The 19,633-nt window shown below is 37.4% G+C and overlaps 1 protein-coding gene across 3 annotated transcripts in view; it reads left to right on the forward strand.

Moving 5' to 3' along the window:
• PHKB (phosphorylase kinase regulatory subunit beta) overlaps positions 1–17,714 on the forward strand; it is a 227,564-nt gene extending 209,850 nt beyond the window's left edge. The window contains exons 28-32 of one of the 3 annotated variants that reach the window (XM_025371409.1): positions 6,362–6,496; positions 10,723–10,852; positions 13,724–13,831; positions 15,808–15,948; positions 16,585–17,358. In XM_025371409.1, coding sequence (XP_025227194.1) covers positions 6,362–6,496; positions 10,723–10,852; positions 13,724–13,831; positions 15,808–15,948; positions 16,585–16,722 — 652 coding nt within the window. In that variant the 3' untranslated portion in view covers positions 16,723–17,358. Of the gene's footprint in view, positions 1–6,361; positions 6,497–10,722; positions 10,853–13,723; positions 13,832–15,807; positions 15,949–16,584 lie in introns of all 3 variants that reach the window. The other 2 variants (XM_025371407.1, XM_025371408.1) reach the window with 2 other exon arrangements.
• Positions 17,715–19,633: the final 1,919 nt, after the last annotated feature.

The following is a 19,633-nucleotide window of genomic DNA, read 5'->3' on the forward strand; positions in this document are numbered from 1 at the left end:
GGACATAAGAAATAAGAACATTTGCCTTAACCATGGTACCTCTTACCCAGAATTCCCTTGCACTGTGTATACTTTTATCTCTGGTTTAACTACTCTCTCTCAGTGTTTTTTAAATTTTATTTATTTACATCACCCACTACTTCAATTGCTTTTAAACCAATAGCACCATGTCCGTTTTCTCTTTTTTCCAAGGTTAATCTTGCCAATGCAGTTTCTTCAACTTTACTGCTATCAGGCACTCCAGTGAACAAAATTAACCTGCTCACAGGAATGGTATTCTGGTCTGATAATGATTTGATTTGCTGTCTCATTATTGATTTGTGCTCCAGCTTTCCTGTTGAAATAGATCCAGTTCCTGACAGGCCCATTACTGTAAAGACCTCCAATCAACTGCTTTCTGCTGCAGGTCTGTCAGTCAAGCTTTACTTAGAGATAACCCCAGAGGATATATGTTATCAAGCCTTTTTCATCTCTGCTTTTCATACTGCCAGGACATCCTCTGTAAGCAATTATGATCCAGACATACCTTGTCCTCTGATGCCCGAAACTGTATCTGTGGATCACACATTCGAAGCTTAGAGAGAGCCATTGTTGTCATAGATAGCAGACTATAACATTGCTTATGCACTAAAGGAAAGAGAAAATAATTACGGCACCAAGTTCGTTAGCACGGTTCTAATACTCATTCCGAGGTCTTTGCTTTTGACATTTGATATGAGATAAGGAGGTGAGGTGATGAAGCTCCCCTACCTCTATTATGTTGTGATTGGATCAGTGATAGAGTAAGTCCACATCCTTCAGTCACCAGAGAGCTCAGTTTGCCTCATCAAATTGTATCCCTCTCCATATTAATATAAATCAAGCCAAAAAAGTCCCTTCTTGCAACTTGCCCATCTTCTATCATTTGGTGTGTCAGCTCTGGCTTCCATAACAAAATGCCGTAGATGGAATGGCTTAAACACAGAAATTTATTTTCTCACTATCTGCAGGCTGGAAAGGCCAAGGTCAGGGTCCCTGCCGATTTGGTTTCTGGTGAGGGCTTTCCTCCTGGCTTGCAGACAGCTGCCTTCTGTGTCCTCTGTGTCCTCTGTTGGAGAGAGAGAGCGCTCTGGTATATCATCTTATAAGGGTACTAATCCCAGCATAAGGGCTCCAACATCATGACCTCATCTAAACCTAATTGCCTCCCAAAGACCCCATCTCCAGATACTATCACATTGGAGTTAGGGCTTCAACATATGAATTTGGTGGGGGAGAAAGAATTCAGCCGATAACATAAGGCTTAGTTAAATGTTTGCACAAAATCATCTAATCATTTGTTTAACAGCAAACTTAGCAGATCCTTGTATTATCTTGAAATCTTAAAATGATTATTTTAAAAAATTATTTTTTTTCCCAAGGATCAGTGATCAGTTCTATTCTGTATGGCATTTTTTTTTTTCCAGAAAATTTCAGCTGGTCAGGTGCAGTGGCTCATACCTGTAATCCCAGCACTTTGAGGGGCCAAGGTGGGTAAATCACTTGAGCCCAGGAGTTTGAGACCAGTTGGGCAACATGGCAAAACCCCTTCTCTACAAAAAAATTAAAAATTAGCTGGGTGCGTTGGTGCCTGCCTGTAGTCCCAGCTCCTCGGGAGGCTGAGGTGGGAGGATTGCTTAAGCCTAGCAGGTGGATGTTGCAGTGAGCCAAGATCACACAGCTGCACTCTACCCTGGGCACGAAGTAAGACCATGTCTCAAAAAAGAAAAAAAGAAAAGTTCAGGTGTTCTGGTTTACCACTGCTATCAGATTTCCATGTACTTTATTTCATATTGTATGCCTTCATTGGGGCATATGGGAAATAAACATACCAATACACACACTGTATCCTTACTAACCTCCAAACAAGAGTGTTTTTAAAAGGATAAGCTTATTCCCAGAACTGTCTGAGGAATACTAATATTCCTTTTTCCGCTTTTCCAGCAGTCCCAAAGAATTCATTGTCCTCAAGTCAAACTTGGATATATATGAAGGCTGATTTGGTGGGTCATGTGAATCTACCACTTTCTCATTTGCTTATTGGCAAGTAGAGCACCTCTGGCTCTTAGACAGACTGAATGTATAAGGCTCTGGGCCATCCATAACCTTCATTATTTTGACCTTCCACATTTTCTTTCTTTTGCCCTTCCTTCCTTCGTTCGTTCGTTCCTTCCTTCCTTCCTTCCTTCCTTCCTTCCTTCCTTCCTTCCTTCCTTCCTTCCTTCCTTCCTTCCTTCCCTCCTTCCTTCCTTCCTTCCTTCCTTCCTTCCTTCCATCCATCCATGCATCCATCGTTTCCTTTCCCCATTTTGTATTTAAATGATTTTGTGCTGGCCAGGCACAGTGGCTCACGCCTGTAATCCCAGCACTTTGGGAGGCCGAGGCGGGCGGATCACGAGGTTAGGAGTTCAAGACCAGCCCATCCAACATGGTGAAACCCCATCTCTACTAAAAATACAAAAAGTAGCTGGGCGTGGTGGTGCGTGCCTGTAATCCCAGCTACTCAGGAGACTTAGGCAGGAGAATCACTTTAACCTGGGAGCCGGAGGTTGTGGTGAGCCAGGATCGCGCCATTGTGTGCTCCAGCCTGGGTGACGGGGTAAGACTCCTCAAAAAAAAAAAAAAAAAAAAAAGCTTTTGTTCTAAAATGATCAATATCAGATTTTATGTCCTTGTCATTGGGAATGAGGGATAATTAGCCTGATTTTCCTATGTCCTCCTTTATTGGTAGTCCTACAAATGGATAAAATGTCTTTGATATTCTTAACTGTGTTACTACTTGGTAATTTACTTTCTGTAGGTTTCTGACAGCTATTAATAGTTGTGTAGTTTATGTCTAAGGCTGTTTTGCCGTTTTTATTTGAAGAATTCCAAAGAATGAAAAGATTAGTTTGACCAACAATTTTGCCTCCCTCCCTTCCTCCCTCCCTCCCTCCCTCCCTCCCTTCCTTCCTTCCTTCCTTCCTTCCTTACTTCCTTCCTTCCTTCCTTCCTTCCTTCCTTCCTTCCTTCCTTCCTTCTTTCCTTCCTTCCTTCCCAGAGCTCGCTCTGTTGCCCAGGCTGGAGTGCAGTGCCATGATCTGGGCTCATTGCAAGCTCCACCTCCTGGGTTCACACCATTCTCCTGCCTCAGCCTCCCAAGTAGCTGGGACTACAGGCGCCCACCACCACGCCCAGCTAATTTTTTGTATTTGTATTTTTAGTGGAGACAGGGTTTCACCATGTTAGCCAGGATGGTCTCGATGTCCTGACCTTGTGATCTGCCCGCCTCAGCCTCCCAGAGTGCTGGGATTACAGGCATGAGCCACCACACCCGGCCAATAAATGTATTTTAATAATATGACAGATTGTATTTATTTGTGCTTGAATGAATGAACAACCTTCTTTCTTTAATGATTTTTGAGAACAATGCTGTCAATAATTTGCCCACAAAACTGCTGAGATTTTGTAAATAGAAGGAAGTCTAAGGGAAAACATTAAGGTCTCCAGCTATCTTTGTGCGTGATACTAAGGATTTTAAAAGATAAATGTGATAAACTATGTGTAGTTTTAATAACTCAAGTTAGTGGAAGACTTTAAAAAGTAAGCCTTTTAAAAATAAAAATGTTATTTATTTTAGAAGATACCTCCTGAAGTTAATTGACTGATACTTGGCTTAAGTGACTCCAAGACTTCAGTTAAAAATTTGCATTACCTTCCTCTAACCTGAGTTTAAGAAGTCACATAACAAGAGTTTACTAACATTTTTATGACTCTTTAACATTTCAGAGCCTTTTTATAGACATTATTTGTTCCTCAAAATAATTTCATAAAGTAAGTTCAATGAGTAATAGTAGTATTCCCATTTGGAAAATAACCTGCCAATGGGGCACAGTTGGTAAGTGACAGAATTAGTATTTAAGTCTGTCTTTGCTTTTCGTTATGAAGAATTTTAAGTGTATAATGAATTATTTGGTGCATTCCCAAATACTCATTATTTAGTGGATATAAGTGGTGCTTAGCTATTTGTATTTGCTATATTTGCTTTATCTTTTATTTTGCTATAGTATATTATAAAGCAAATCCCAGACATTTAACTTTTACCTGTGAATATTTTAGTGAGTATATATCTCAAAAAAAGGACATTATCTCAATAATCCCAATACCATTATCATAGCCACCAAAATTAGCAGTAATTTTTTTAATATCACAAGATACTCAATTCTTATTTAAATTTCTCTGGGTTATCCCCGAAATGACTTTTTATAGTTGGTCTGTTTTTGAATCATGACATAAAACAAGGCTCATGGTATTAGTGGTTGTATCTCTTAAATCACTTCATCTACAGCAGAAACTCCCACTTTGCTTTTCATTCTATTGACTTATTGAGGAGACCAACAGGCAGGTCTTTCAATTTTTAATTCAGTATTCCTTCTATTATTCTAAGCTGCCTCAAATGTAAGTTTTAAATCTAAGTAAAGAAATGAATAAAATAAATAAATAAAAATAAATAGAAGACAATTCTATGCCTAGTCTATAAAATAAAAATATAAATTTTTAATTTAAAGAAAAGGCCTACTGAGTAGTTTATTGTAACTAAAATGTTGCTGTACTAGCTAATTTCCTAAGCAGCTTAAACATCAAAGCATCCAAAAGAACTATGTTCTTGTTACTTTTATGCTTGTGTAACATTTTCACTAAATACAGTCAATAAGAATGAGGACGATATAAAGAAAGCCTAGTCTTTGCCAGTAACATAGATGTAGTCCAGTTTTTCTTTTCGACTGACTAGAGAAATATAAATGGTAAATCTTAATTCTGTTACATATTCTGTTGTTGTATATAACAGGAAGCTTTCAGGCATTTGTTGTTTGTAAATACTTCATCTTTATTGCTCTTACCAATGAACAGCTATTAAATATTAATTACATAGTATCAACAGTAATAGTATTGATTTCTAAAATATTAGTATGTTTCATCCTTGTGTATCTCTCATGCCTTTATAATCCATCTCAGTGTTACCCTAGACTAAACTCCCAACTTCCAGAAATGGCACCAACAAACAATAGGGGAGAAGGTAGGAAGAGCTGAGAGTTGTCTGAGCTCAGGGCAGTAGAGGTTAGAACTGTCATAGAACTTGATACATGTTACCCTGTGGCTTATGGCCTGGCCCAGCAGGCCTGGTTGACACCCTCTCTGGCTCAACCAGTAAGGCTTAGTATTTTTTCTTACTGTTCTCTACATCGAGAGACATTAGTCATCCCATGAGGATGCATCACTGTTGTTTTACAAACCAGCATTGGCAGAAAAAAGAACTTTAATCTTTTGAATACATCTACTCTAACATTTTCATCTCTGTACCTGCAATATCCTTGTAGGTTGCCTTTCAAGGAAGTGTATCAAGAGAAAGAGAAGGCATGGGGGAGAAAGGCAGCATGGGTGAATAAAGATGCATTATTTCCAGATGCTCAGTTGCACTGCCTGTGTTTGTTATGCAGTGTTCGCTAAAGGATTTAAGGATGAAGCATAGGAATCTGCTGTGTAAAACTAATTGCCTGGCTTTTCCTAACGGTGTATAAATTTCTCATTCCCTAAGGCACAGTATTATTTCCAGAGTTTTCTTTGGTTTTCATAACTAGTTTATCTGAGTTCTGTCCTCAGAATATAGTAAATGAAAGAAATGAAATGAATCTACAAAAATGCTTTTTAAAATCTCCTCAAAAAATTATTTACACATAAAATAATTAAATATTTTGGCTCTTATGCAACCTATTGGTTAAAGTACATCTTTAATGTACAACTATAACTAAGTTATAACTAATTGTATCCTTGTATTTCAAAGACAGGTACCTGTCTGGCTCCTCTCACCCCAAAGGAATGACTACAAAGTAAAGGAAATTGGTTTTAAAAAAAAGCTTGAGATTTCAGAGAAAGGAACATTTACATAATAGCATATCTCAGCCTATTTCTTGAAATGTATTGTTTCTCTTGCTCTCTTTCCTTTTTTTTTTTTTTTTTTTTTTTTGCATGTATCTAGTGTTAAGAAAATATAGTGTGGCAGCTGTTTGTGTACAGAATAACACCACAATGGATGGGTAAAATCTCACTTGCTAAGAACCTAAGTACTTACCTATTTTAATGTTGTACAACCTCACCACCTGTGCAAGGGCAGGCCTCATTTTTAAGAGTCTGATCATGTCACATAATCTTGATGGAAGTAATTGTATCAACGGTTCAGGAAATTCAAATGGCCTCTTCTTCATTCTCCTTTGAATGGGTCAGTGGTGTAAGGGCATTACTGACAGAAGCAGAAGGTGATTTTATTTCAAGAGTTATTGATTCATGCTTCCCTGTTTTATTTCAGGTGGATCATCCATGCCATGGAGTACGAACTTCAGATCCGTGGTGGAGACAAGCCAGCCTTGGACTTGTATCAGCTATCACCTAGTGAAGTTAAACAGCTTCTGCTGGATATTCTGCAGCCTCAACAGAATGGAAGGTAATGAGGGCCCCTTGTTACCTACATGATACTCTGGATTTACAATAACTTCATAATGTTTAGCTTGATATATCTATGAAATTAATAAGATATTAATAAGAAATAAAATGCAACAGAGTATCAGAGGCCACCCCACTAGATAGAAAGTGTAAATAGAAAAACCAATCAAAATGTCTCTCTTCAATTATTATTTTGCACTGATTTTAATTTTATACTTTTTTTCCAATGTAGTGTATAAGCATTTCTTCATTTTTTTTATTCTGTGCAAAATGTAACACCTCATACCACTTTCTGAAGTCAATTTCCTTTTCTGAACCTTTGTGGCACTCACCATCTCCTCCCAGCATTTTGGCAGATAGGATTGGGTTTGGTAACGTTATTTAAATATGTTGCCTGTGGCTTTGTCTCCCTAAATAGACTTCAGTGCTAAACCCTTTCCTAGACTTGTGCTAAGCTTACACTAAGAACAAAACAAATACTTATGGATTGTGTTGACTTGAAGAACTTTTTCATTACAGAAATAGCTTTAATGTAAGTATTTAGGAAAGTATTTATTGAGTATGTTTGTGCCTGGCATTTACCAAACTGGTATAGTTATATGCCTAGAAAAATCTGCCTAGGCCTTTTACAAAAGCTGTCTTTCACAAAAGTAGATTTGAATAAATGGAAAGGCATCCTTGTTCTTAAATAGGAACATTCATGTTATAAAGATGTCAGTTGTAAATATAATTCAATTCCAATAACATTTCAACAAGCTCTTTTTATGAGGTTAAGACAAGTTAATACAAAACTTCATATGGAAAAACCAAACATATAAGAATCATCAGAAAAACACGAAAGAACGACTTGCCCTGCTAGACATTAAAACATACTATAAAGTCTCTGTAATTAAAACAGTGTGATATTGGTACACAACAGACAGAAGAGTTCAACAGAATATAAAGTCCAGAAATAGACCCCCAAGTATATATGGAAATTTAATGTGTGACAAAGGCCAAGGATGGACTTTTTAAATAGTCATGAGACAACTGGATAGCCATTTGCAAAAAGATAAAATCACACCTGTAGTTTATACCACACATAAGAATACACTCCAAATAGATTAGAAATCTAAATGTAAAAAATGAAATAATGCAAAACAAGAAGACATGATGAAATTCCTTTTTACCCTTAGTATGGGAATGACCTTCTAATAATGGCTCAACCAAAGGACAACAAAAGAAAAAGTTAATAAGACTATGTGAAAATTAAAAACAGCACTTTGTGTGGCAAAAAGTAGACAACCAATGTCAAAAGACAACTGAGAAACTGGAGCAAAACATATGCCACAAAGAGCTTATAACCAAGAATTCTTAAAAATTGAGGGAAAGACAACCAAAATCCCAGTGGAAAATAGGAAGAAACATTCTTACATACCCATGAGTCTATGCTGATACAAACAGACAAATGGGAGTGAAGAGACCCTTTCTTATAATAGAATTCCAATAAGTGTAGATAGGATGACAGAAATAGACAAATACAACAGTTATTGTTGCTGGCAAAAACCATCATTGCATGGAAGTATGATGAAAAATGGAGAGTTTCATCATTCCACTCAAGATACTTACTAATTGTAAAGGAGAAAATAGTGACTTTACAGTGGAGAAACCCAGCTGACTCTACCTTAACCAAAAGATTAAGGTGAGCATCGCCAGTAATAAGACACATGAACATCATATAACCCCTGATATGATGCATTGAAAGGGGTATGATGGGCCAGGCGTGGTGGCTTAAGCTTGTGATCCTAGCATTTTGGGAGGCTGGGGCAGGAGGGTCCTTTGAGCCCACAAGTTTGAGACTAGCCGGGGCAACATTCCAAGACCCCATCTCTATAAAAATAAGTAAATAAATAAGAAAAGTGCACAACATCACTTCTAGATACTCTTGCCAAAAATGCATGTCAGTCCATTCATCAGGAAACATCAGACCAACCCAAACTGAGGTACATCTTACAAAATAACTGACATTTCTAAAGTGTCAAAGTTATGAAAGAATAAAGGACAACCAAGAAACTGCTAGAGGAGCCTCAGGAAACATGGAAACTAAACACCAATCCTGGATTGGATTCTGGACCAAAACAAGAATATTAGTGGTAAAATTGACAAAATGAATTAGATCCATAGATTAATTAATAGTATTGTATCATTGTTTACTTCCTGGTTTTATACTATGATTATGTAAGATAACAAGAGTAGGGGAAGGCCAGGCACGATGGTTCACACCTGTGATCCCAACAATTTGGGAGGCTGAGGCAGGCAGATTGCTTGAGCCCAGGAATTTGAGACCAGCTTGGGCAACGCGGCAAGACCCCATCTCTACAAAAAACACAAAAATTAGCCAGGTGTGGCAGCATGCACCTGTAGTTCCAGCTACTCAGGAGGCTGACATGGGAGGATCACCTGAAACCAGTAAGTTGAGGCTGCAGAGAGTCAAGATCACACCACTGCACTCCAGCCTCAGTGATAGAGACCCTGTCTCCAAAAAAAAAAAAAAAAAAAAAAGGAGAAGGGAAGTTAAGTAAAGAGTATACAGGAACTCTATGGTTTATATTCATGACTTTTCTGTAAGTCTGAAATTTTTCAAAATGAAAAGAAAAAATGAAAGGATCTTTCAAAATAATTTTCTACCTCCATTGTGAGTATTCTCACATTTCTACTTTTTCTGTTGTCCTACCAAGTATCTCCTTTTTAAAATATTAATCATAACTTCATATAACTCCAAAAACATATCTTTTAATTGCCAAACAAAGGGAACAAGGTGAAAATAAAATGCAGGCAGTGGGGTATCCAGTTACCTAAAGTAAAACATCACCAAGGAACCCTTTGAGCTTTGTCACTTTGGTGAAACACTAAAACCAGCAATACAAGGCTGTGCCTATTAAAAGAAATTTTATGTATCCAAAAATGGATGCCCGTCTTACCTATGTAGGGATAAATTTTCACTGGTCCTCTTTTTCCAGAGCAAAAATGTTTTTTTCTGTTTACTCTATCCTGCATAGCTATTGTCGTACCTAGAAATAGTGTTGGTCAGGACATATTTCTCTTGTAATTGAGTATACATTTCACTCTGCTGTCTTTTAAAATACTAAGTGTAAAAAACGTGTATCTGGGCTGTGTGCTGTGGTTTACGCCTATAATCCCAGCACTTTGGGAGGCCAAGGCAGTAGGATTACTTGAGGCCAGGAGCTCAAGACCATCCTGGACAACATAGCCAGACCCTGTCTCAACAAAAAAATTAAAAAGTAACCAGGCATGGTAGTGCATGCCTGTAATCTTAGCCACTGGAAAGGCTGAGGTGAGAGGATCGCTTGAGCCCAGGAGTTAGAGTTTGCAGCGAGCTATGATTGAGCCATTGCACTCCAGCCTGGGTGACACAGCAAGACCTTGTCTCATAAATAAATAAATAAATAAATGTATCTGTCCTTTCTTCAGCTTTTGCAAGAATATGTTACTTTGTCACTGTGTGTTCTTTTCAAATTATTCAAATTCTGCATTTTTAGCAGTTTGTGAATGATGTATTATATCTTTAAGATTTAATACTTAAATGCTTAATCCATGAAAATAAAAGATCTAAAATTTTGGTGTATCACTACATTCTGTTATTATAATGTAAGATTTTACATCTTTTTTCAGCAAGAGAACTTTAGCTATGTTTAAATGGCAAACTTCTATAAAGTTTAAAATAAGGTAATTTTATTCTATATAAAATGCTTTTTTGAACATCACTTATTCATTCACTTTTTAATTGTTTACTAAGCACCTTTCTGGGAGAGGTGTATAGGAGTGATCAAATTATATGATTTCCATGCCTTCATGGAGCTTACATTTTATTATATGTGAAAACAACATAAAGTTATTATGAAATTCACAGCTGCTGCATTTTTAAAGGGAGCTGCTTTGTATATTTAAAAATCATTTGAGCATGTACTGAGCAATTCATAGCTTACTTAGAGAATAACATTTTGTCTATTAAATTTTTTAGAATCTTAGAGACTTCCTCCTGTCCTGCCAGCCCTGTTTTCATTATGAAATATTTACTAGCCTCTGTAACACACGGAGATATGCATCATTGATGGGCTTTGGCTTTCATTGCTTACCCTATCGGAACAATTAGTTCATATTGAAAGCCCTGCTTTCCACCAGAACAAGCTTGTTCTTCAACTCTGAGACATTTGCCTTTTGTTACAGATGTTGGCTGAACAGGCGTCAGATCGATGGGTCTTTGAATAGAACTCCCACCGGGTTTTATGACCGAGTGTGGCAGATCCTGGAGCGCACGCCCAATGGCATCATTGTCGCTGGGAAGCATTTGCCTCAGGTAAAGCCCCACCATGTTCACATAAAGAAAGGGGATTTTGCAAAGGATAGTGAATCCTTTCCTCCTGCCCTGCAAATAACTTTTCTCCTTTTCAGCGTTCTAAGAGTTTTTTCAAAGAAGGGATGAAATACTAGAAAATAAGTCTAATCAATTGGATTGAAAATTGTTTTCCCCAATCTAAGTTACTTTTATTTTTCAAATTTAGTGTCCCTGTAGGCAGAAAAGGCTCACTTTACCAAATGGATATATTGCTGAAAGTTGTATTTAATAAAAGAAATTATTGGTATTGTCATATTTTAGATATTTTGAGGATATTCCCTTTTAAAAAACCACGTGGCCAAACCTCTTGCTGAGCAAGCTGTCCTTCCTTTGTTTACTTACCAGCTTAGAGTTTCCTATATTGGCTTTACCTCAAGCGTGGGTATCCCTTCACTACCCCAAGTGGTGGTGGGTCAGTGCTGGGGGGCCTCACAAACAGTAAAGCATGCATTGGAAAGACAGAACCAGAGCAGACCTAAGAAACAGTGGGGCCTAGTAGTGTTGTGGATGAGGAAATCACCACTTAGGAATTGTGTTGAATGTGAAAAATGCAGTAACTTTTTAGGTCATTGGACAGATAATCACTTATTTTATTCCAAATGTACCTTACCTGTGGTCCAAGTGAATTAGTGCCCTCTCCTTCTGATGGTTTCCCATGTGATGTACACTGGCCTGCTTCCTTGATATGATTATTTAATCCTGGCATCTAAGTCTTCTACTTAATACACAAAAGACAAGGATTAGCCTTTTGGAAATAGAGTACTGTAATTGTTTTTAGTGTTGAAATCTCAACCAAATAAATTTTGATGTAGCTCTTTATACAAATAAAGTATTCTCAAAGGCACAGACCCACACTCATTTTGCTTGTGTCTACCTAAGAGTGTCTCTGGAAGGACCCATAGGAAATTGCTAGTATTTTTTTCTTAGTCTTTGGTAAAAGGAACTGTGTAACTGGCAGGACGATGTGGGCTCTTCCCTGGAACCCTTTTAAACCTTTCAAAGTTTGAATGCTGTGAATATATTACTTATTCAAAAAAATGCATAAAAATTTTAAAAAAGTATTCTTTATACTGTTCACAGACTGCAAGTAGTTTCATTTGACTGTCAGTGCAGGGCCCAACCTTCTCCTGGGTGCCCTATGATTACTGTTCAGGAGCAGCACCATCTCTTGAGAGCAGAGAGCAGCGCCTCGTTGCTAGAGTTCGAGCCCTCTGGCAAGGCCTTCTCTCTGCCTACCTGGGCAGTGCATGCTCACAATCACTTGTTAGCTTCTTTCTCAGCCCCCACTAATACTTACCAGATTTTCATTTAATTGTCTGGCAGCCTGGGCCACTTAACATGTAGTATTCTTGCTTTGCTAATATCCTGTCTTTGCTAAAAATAACAATAATGACAATAAATACATGTTAAGTATTTTTATGCACCAAGCACTTTTCTAAGTGCTCATTTAATCCATTAGACAATCTTTTGAGGCAGATGCTTTGTTATTAGTATTCCAGTTTGACAGAAGAGGACACTGAAACACAGCTAAATGATTTTCTTCAGGTCACACTTGTAGTAAGTAGCTGCCCCAGGGTGTGACCCCTGGCAGTGTAGCTGCTGAGCCTTTTCTCTTCTGTGCTACACTACTTACCCTAAGTCCTTTCAGAAGAGTAGGAAATAAGGCAAGCTTGGTATCTCTTCTCTAGTTGCACAGTAGCTAGGTTGACTTTTTAAATGAGATCTATTAAGAAGAAATTAATGTGAAACCAAGAAAGTGTCTTCCTTTCCTTCTGTAACCCCATTAAGCCCATAGCTAGAGATCGAGCCAGTTGTAACTATGTTTAGCAATGGGACTTTGTTTTCCCCAAATTAGGTACTACCTGTAAACATTAATAATAAGTTGGATTATATTGACTATGAAATACAATAGTTAGTTGTATTGAATATCTATTGAATATAGGACTAAGGCATTATTATACCAGGCTGAACAATTTTGCTGTCACTTGATTGAAAGAGAACATTGGGTCCCATTTTGAGTGGTAAGTAGATAAACATGGTTCTGAACCTGATTGAGTTCACTGTAAATTATCATTGAGGTGAAAACAAGTATGTCTCATCATCTCTGCCTCTCTGGTAATGATCTAGTGACCCCATCTGCTTTCCACCATATAAGCCTAATGTTCAGAGCCTTCCCTTCCATCCTCTGAGGAATATTCCCCATGCCCAGATTTGGATTTGAATTTTAGTTTATTTTCTGCTTTCATTTGGATTGTTAAAAATGAATGGAAAACTACACAATGTTCTTGTTTTAAATGAAAGATAAAGGGCAGAGTAGAGGAAACTCTTTTAGCTTCGCTTTTTTCCTGTTTCCTTCCCAGTTCTGCACATAATATTGTTTTTGCTTGTTTGTATGCATTTTTACGCTGCCAGCTCAGAAAGGAGCTACCACAGAAATGATGTAAATTCAATAGCAAGTGACTTCTGTGCGGGAGCCTGACAGCAAGCCTAACTTCTCATGTAAATTCTGAAAGCAATATGTACACTATTTGTTGTCTCAGTGTTTGGCTATTCCTTTTGTTTATTGAAGTGGTCTTCTAATATAGTCCTTTTTCTCAAAAACATTAATATAGTGAAGGTAACTACTAAAAATGGAAGGTTTAACTTATCACAGTAGTCAGCTGGTTGGCTTTAGTAGTTTGACATATATAAAATCCAGTTGTGTAGCTGAAAATGCTCCCCAAGGTTTTATAAAAACTGAAAACTATTAATGATTAGAAAATGAAATTCTTCTGTTAAATGAGAACCAGAGCATAACAGTTCAGCATGTTAATGTGGAGTTATTTTTTTCAGCAACCAACCCTGTCAGATATGACCATGTATGAGATGAATTTCTCTCTCCTTGTTGAAGACACGTTGGGAAATATTGACCAGCCACAGTACAGACAGATCGTTGTAGAGGTGAGTAGTAAGAAATGAAGATTGCTGAAGAAATGCCTTCTCTCTGCACCCTGAAAACTAGTATAAGGGAAACTGCCTATGAGACCCAGAATCCTATTCTTTCCAGAACGCTCATCTCTCCTATGAGACACAGAACCCTATTCTTTCTGGAACCCTGATCTTTCCCAGCCGAGTCCTCAAGAAGATGGCCACCCCTGACCCAAGGCAAGGCACATGAGCAATTCAGACACCTCGGGCTCCTCCAGGAAGGGAGAACCGACCCCTGCTTTTCAGCCACACACTCACCCCTCAGCATCAAGTGTATCAGCAACATCATAAAAGTACAGGAAGTGACCTTTTTCTATCTACTTTGTTTTCATTTTTGTTTTCTATTCACAGAAATAATGCACAACTATTGTAGAAAGTTTCAGCAGTTTAGAAAATTATAGAAAATAACATAAAAGTTTACCCCACACTCACTAGCAAGAGATCATTGCTGTTAATATTTTGAGGGACATCTTTCTAGACATCTCCATATGAAGAGAAGACATGTCATTGCATGCTATATCTCTGTCCTGTATAAAGTTACATGTAAAATTAATAGAACACATGTGCCCTCTTGTCATGTTAAACATCACCCCAAATACATAGAGAAGCCACCAGTTGATGGGTTAATATTTAGCTCATCTGCACTTTGTCTCTTTCCCCAGAAATGTAGCCCTCCAATTTTTGTGTTTCTCAAGGGTAGATAATATGTCTTATTGCTACAGAAGCTCTGTGTGACCGCCAACCTGGACATGGCACCTCCTAAAATCTAGCATGTCTGGAGCTGCAGTCAGAGCTGAGTAGATTCAGCCTCCTCTTTGATGTCCCAGGATATGGAACAGTATTAGCCAATCATTTTCACAGCATGAGGCGGAATGGATTGGGAAAAGATGGGGTTATTAGGTGGGTGAATGCCTTCCATGTCTAGTACCCAGCATCTGGGACATACAGTGGACATAGGGATCCTTCTTGTTGACCACAGTGAGGTCATTCCCTCTGCAGAAGACATTTTCCTTTAGACCTACAGCAAAACTTCATATTCTCATGGCTAAAGCCCTGCCCTAAGGTTTCCCACATTGTGACCCCTGGATTTTACTGTGTTTCCTTTGGTTCTTTCAGTTTCTGTTTTGGAAGCATCTAGATAAAATACAGTCAGTAAGAATCCCAAATTGGGAATTATGAGGCGTGTTTCCTGTTCAGTGTACAAATTAGGAGCCATAAACATCATCAGAGAGCCTTTACCAATTATTGCATATGCAGATACTATTTTTGTTTATAGGAATTTGGCATCTAAAATGAACATTACCACTTAGGATGGGTGTATGTGATGGCCAAGCAATAGGGTGATTCATTAAACTAAGATAGTTTATACAGACGAAATAGGACTCTTGTCACAGGGGTCACAGTTAAATGTATTTTTTTAAAACATGGCCATCCCTTGAGAAACTACTGTGGCATCACAGACTTATATTCATTTGGGCCCTGGGCTCCAGGTCATTTGATCCTGAACCTAGGTCCAGAGTCTCCATTGAACACACCTGGCTTCTCTGGCTTTGGTCTCTGACCCTTCTCTCCACAGACAATGTTTTGGTGTCTTGCCAACAAGGATTGACACCCAAAGGCCCAGAAAGAGTTCAGACACTTTGGGTGAATAGGGTATCATGTATTATGTACACGATGGGTTAGGAAAGTCATTTTTCTAAGTTAATGGTTTTATTTAACTGACTAAAAAACACTTCTAGGAATATACACAATGAAAAAATAAAAGGTGCACTTTTCAAACAGAACTTACGCAGATAACTTGCAAAATTAGGAAGCTTCCTTCCATAGGTGATCCTTGAGCCTCTCATCATACAGAACATCCTTTGGATCACCCATCCTTCTGATGAAAGAGTGAAAACATGTCACTATTACGGTTCATATAATTGGCTTTCAATGTCTGTCTCTCCTAGTTACTTATGGTTGTATCCATTGTACTGGAAAGAAACCCCGAGCTAGAATTTCAAGACAAAGTAGATCTAGACAGACTGGTCAAAGAAGCATTTAATGAATTTCAAAAAGATCAGAGTCGGCTAAAGGAAATTGAAAAACAAGTAAGTAAACAGCGTTGTTGTTGTTGTTGTTTTGTAGAATTTTTTCATTGTCTCAATTCTTTAAAATATCCCTAATGTATTTTCATTTACTTTATAAAACAGATTCACAGGTGCAAAATAGGATACCTGAGGGGCAGTCTGCCTTTTTTGAGGAATTAATGTTACTTTTTAGTTAATTATAGTCAATTCAGCTGTGAAGTTCTAACAAAAAAGAAATCTAGAAAGAGATAAATTTCCTTTATATGGTTAGTGTAAAAATGTTTTATCAGAGAGGAAGCATGGACTCCAGAAGGCTATAAAATTAAATTCTGGGGACAATAAGAATGCAGTGACAGGCTACATTGCTGCTGTGTACTGCCTAATATAGGCCCTTCCAGGTTCTCTGTTTAATATTTTATGTTCAACTGTAAAGAGATTCTCTAAGTAAATAAAAATTATCAACGAAGGAGAGAATACTGAAAATGTCTTTGTTTTATATGCACCTCAGGAAAATGAAAGAAAAGCTCAGGAATCTCATATTTTCCATAGGGAAATCTTTATGTGAATTTATTTTTCCCCCTAAGATGACACTGATTTTACCTGTCAACTCTTTACAAACAGAAGATCAAATGCCTTGCTTACTGTTTTCCTTTGTAGGATGACATGACTTCCTTTTACAACACTCCTCCCCTGGGAAAAAGAGGAACATGCAGCTATTTGACAAAGGCGGTCATGAATCTGCTGCTGGAAGGAGAAGTCAAGCCAAACAATGATGATCCGTGTCTCATTAGCTAGTGGGGAAGGTGTAGGAAGCTCTGTTGAGACATATGTTCTGAAGTGTGTTGTGTTTCGTGTTCAAGCTTAATCAAGGCAGCCATTAATGTACAAACTGAGCATGCTGGGGAGCTGATTGCCACATCCTTGGTAGCTTTGTGGACCTCTTGCATGTCATAGCCAATTTAATGGTAATGGTAAATGCTTTTAATCAAACATGAAAAAGTTCTCATGATTATGCCAGCTACAATAGTAATCCTCACTGAGTGATAAAAATAGTTTATGAATTGAAAATTTGCCACTACATGTTTTATGATCAAATAGTTCATCAAAATGAATCTTTGCTCTTTGGAATGAATTATTACCATACTGCCATTAAAATAAATTTGCCAACTAGTAATGCATACTGGAATTCAAAAGATATTGAAAGAATGGTGAACTTCTCTTAGTGGTATTGTCATGCTAAAAGATGTTAATATACATCATAAAAGCAAAGTCAGCCAGCTGATATTTTGGTTCTCAAAAACTGCATTATTAATAATATTTTACTATACAGAGATATTCTACAATTTTTACATTGTAAACATGACTATGGTTTTGTATTTGCTAAATATAGGGGTTGGACTAAAATATAATAAATCTGTACCTTATCAAACATTTTCTTTGAGCTCCTGCTAAAAATAGGACATGTGTATAATTGTTCAGAAATATGTTAAATTTAGCCTCAGCATGGTAGCTCACACCTGAAATCCCAGCACTTTGGGAGGCTGAGGCAGGTGGATCACTTGAGGTCAGGAGTTCGAGACTAGCCTGGCCAACACGGTGAAAACGCCGTCTCTACTAAAAATACAAAAATTACCCAGGCATGGTAGTGCATGCCTTTAAACCCAGCTACTGAGGGGGCTGAGGCGTGAGAATTGCTTGAACCAGGAGATGGAGGTTGCAGTGAGCTGAAATCATGCCACTGCACACCAGTCTGGGTGACAGAGCAAGACTAAATCTCAAAAAAAAAAGAAAAAGAAATATGTTAAATTTAAGGACTGTTAACCTACTTTGTACTAGTAAAAACAACATTAAGAGTCATTAAATTTTATTTCTGAATTAATGAACGTATCTGGACACATTCTTTGCTCCTAGGTTCACGAGATTGAGCTTAAAACTCCTGAGTGTTTTCATTTAATTGATTTAGAGGTAGAATGGAAGAGAATCTATGGTACCTATCATTATACACATTTAGTTGCCCAGTTTACTTAAACTTTAATAAAAGTAAAAAGTAGATTAAACATTTAAATTTTCTTTCTTTCTTTCCTAAATAGGAAAAAAAAAAAAGGTCCATGAGTTTGAGCCCTTGCCCCAAACAAAGTTGTTTTTCTGATCAGTCTTACTGGTGTTTCACCTGAGAAGATAGATTTGCCACATGACAAAATGCAGCTTATTTGTAGAGTTTTGAAAGGATGTAAGAAAGAATGAGTGGCTTCAGTATCGAGTCAATTGATGTCAAATAAATGGATGCATGAGCACATGGAAAAATCTGCTGTCAGTCACATTTCTCACAACATTGCGGTATAGTGCCGAGATCTTGCATAAGAAATTCTATGGATATTAGTTGGCAAAACTGAGATGAACGAGACACAGTTGGACCCTAAAGAACTAAGGAGGGGGATATGACAAAGAATAGAATTAAACTACCTGACTCAATGTGTTAAGGGAGTTTATGAAAAGATACTCATGAAGGGTGAAGCTAATTTGTGAAACTTACACCTGAAAAAACTTAAGCATGAAGCCCATGGAGAGGGAATTGAGAACCGACACTTCATAACTGGGGAAACTGGAAATTAAAGAAAGGAAAGACTTAAAATTTTTGTTTGCCAAAATTTGTAGGAAAGTAAACTGTGTTGTAATTTTAAGAATCTTTTTTAAAAATCTGATTAGCTGAGCAAAGTTACCAGAAAACTGTTATCCTAGTTGAAATCAAACATTATTCGCAAATGTGTTTTCTGAGTGATAGCTTCCTGCTTAAATGTTACATATGCAAAATTCTGAAGTTTTCCTGTGCTACTACTGAAAGCATTCAGAATCTGTGACATGTATTGATTTTGTGCTTTGATATTCAAAATTTATTGTTCTGAAAGTTATATTTAGAATCAGTAAATCTTGATGTTCCCCTTTACAAAAGCCAATGCCTGTTTTCTAATTAGAAAAGCAAAAAATAATAAGAATTAGAACACAGAACTCATATGAAATTTAGAAGTCTCATTTGGTCTACAGAGCCCAAAATGCTTTAACAGCTGCACTAGAGACCGACAGAAAATATTAGCACATTTATTTAGGCATGACAAGATTTAAATCTGATTTAAAGCCTCCTCTATCACAATGGCAGATTCACTGCATAAGTTTATTGTACAAGCAACGTCTGTTGGAAACTCTTGACTGAATATCAAATTCAGCTACATTTTCAGAGCATCATTTTAAGAAACAGGGTGTTTTCCAGATTTTTTGCCATGTTATTTAAGCCTGAAAACATCATGTTTCAATTTTTAAAAATCAAAATGGGGAAACAACCAATAACAAAAACCACATGATTATCTCAATAGACGCAGAAAAGGCCTTCGATAAAATTCAACACCTCTTCATGCTAAAAACTCTAGATAAACTACGTATTGATAGAATATATTCAAAAAAATAAGAGCCATTTATGACAAACCCACAGCCAATATCATACTGAATGGGCAAAAGCTGGAAGCATGCCCACTGAAAACTGGCACTAGAAAAGGATACCACCTCTCACCACTCCTATTCAACATAATGGAAGTTCTGGCCAGGGCAATCAGGCAAGAGAAAGAAAGAAAGGGTATTCAGATAGGAGGAGAGGAAGTCAGACTGTGTCTGTTTGCAGATGACATGAGCCTATATCTAGAAAACCTCATCGTCA

The sequence above is a fragment of the Theropithecus gelada genome, chromosome 20 (genome assembly GCF_003255815.1).
Source record: "Theropithecus gelada isolate Dixy chromosome 20, Tgel_1.0, whole genome shotgun sequence".
Lineage (NCBI taxonomy): Eukaryota > Metazoa > Chordata > Mammalia > Primates > Cercopithecidae > Theropithecus > Theropithecus gelada.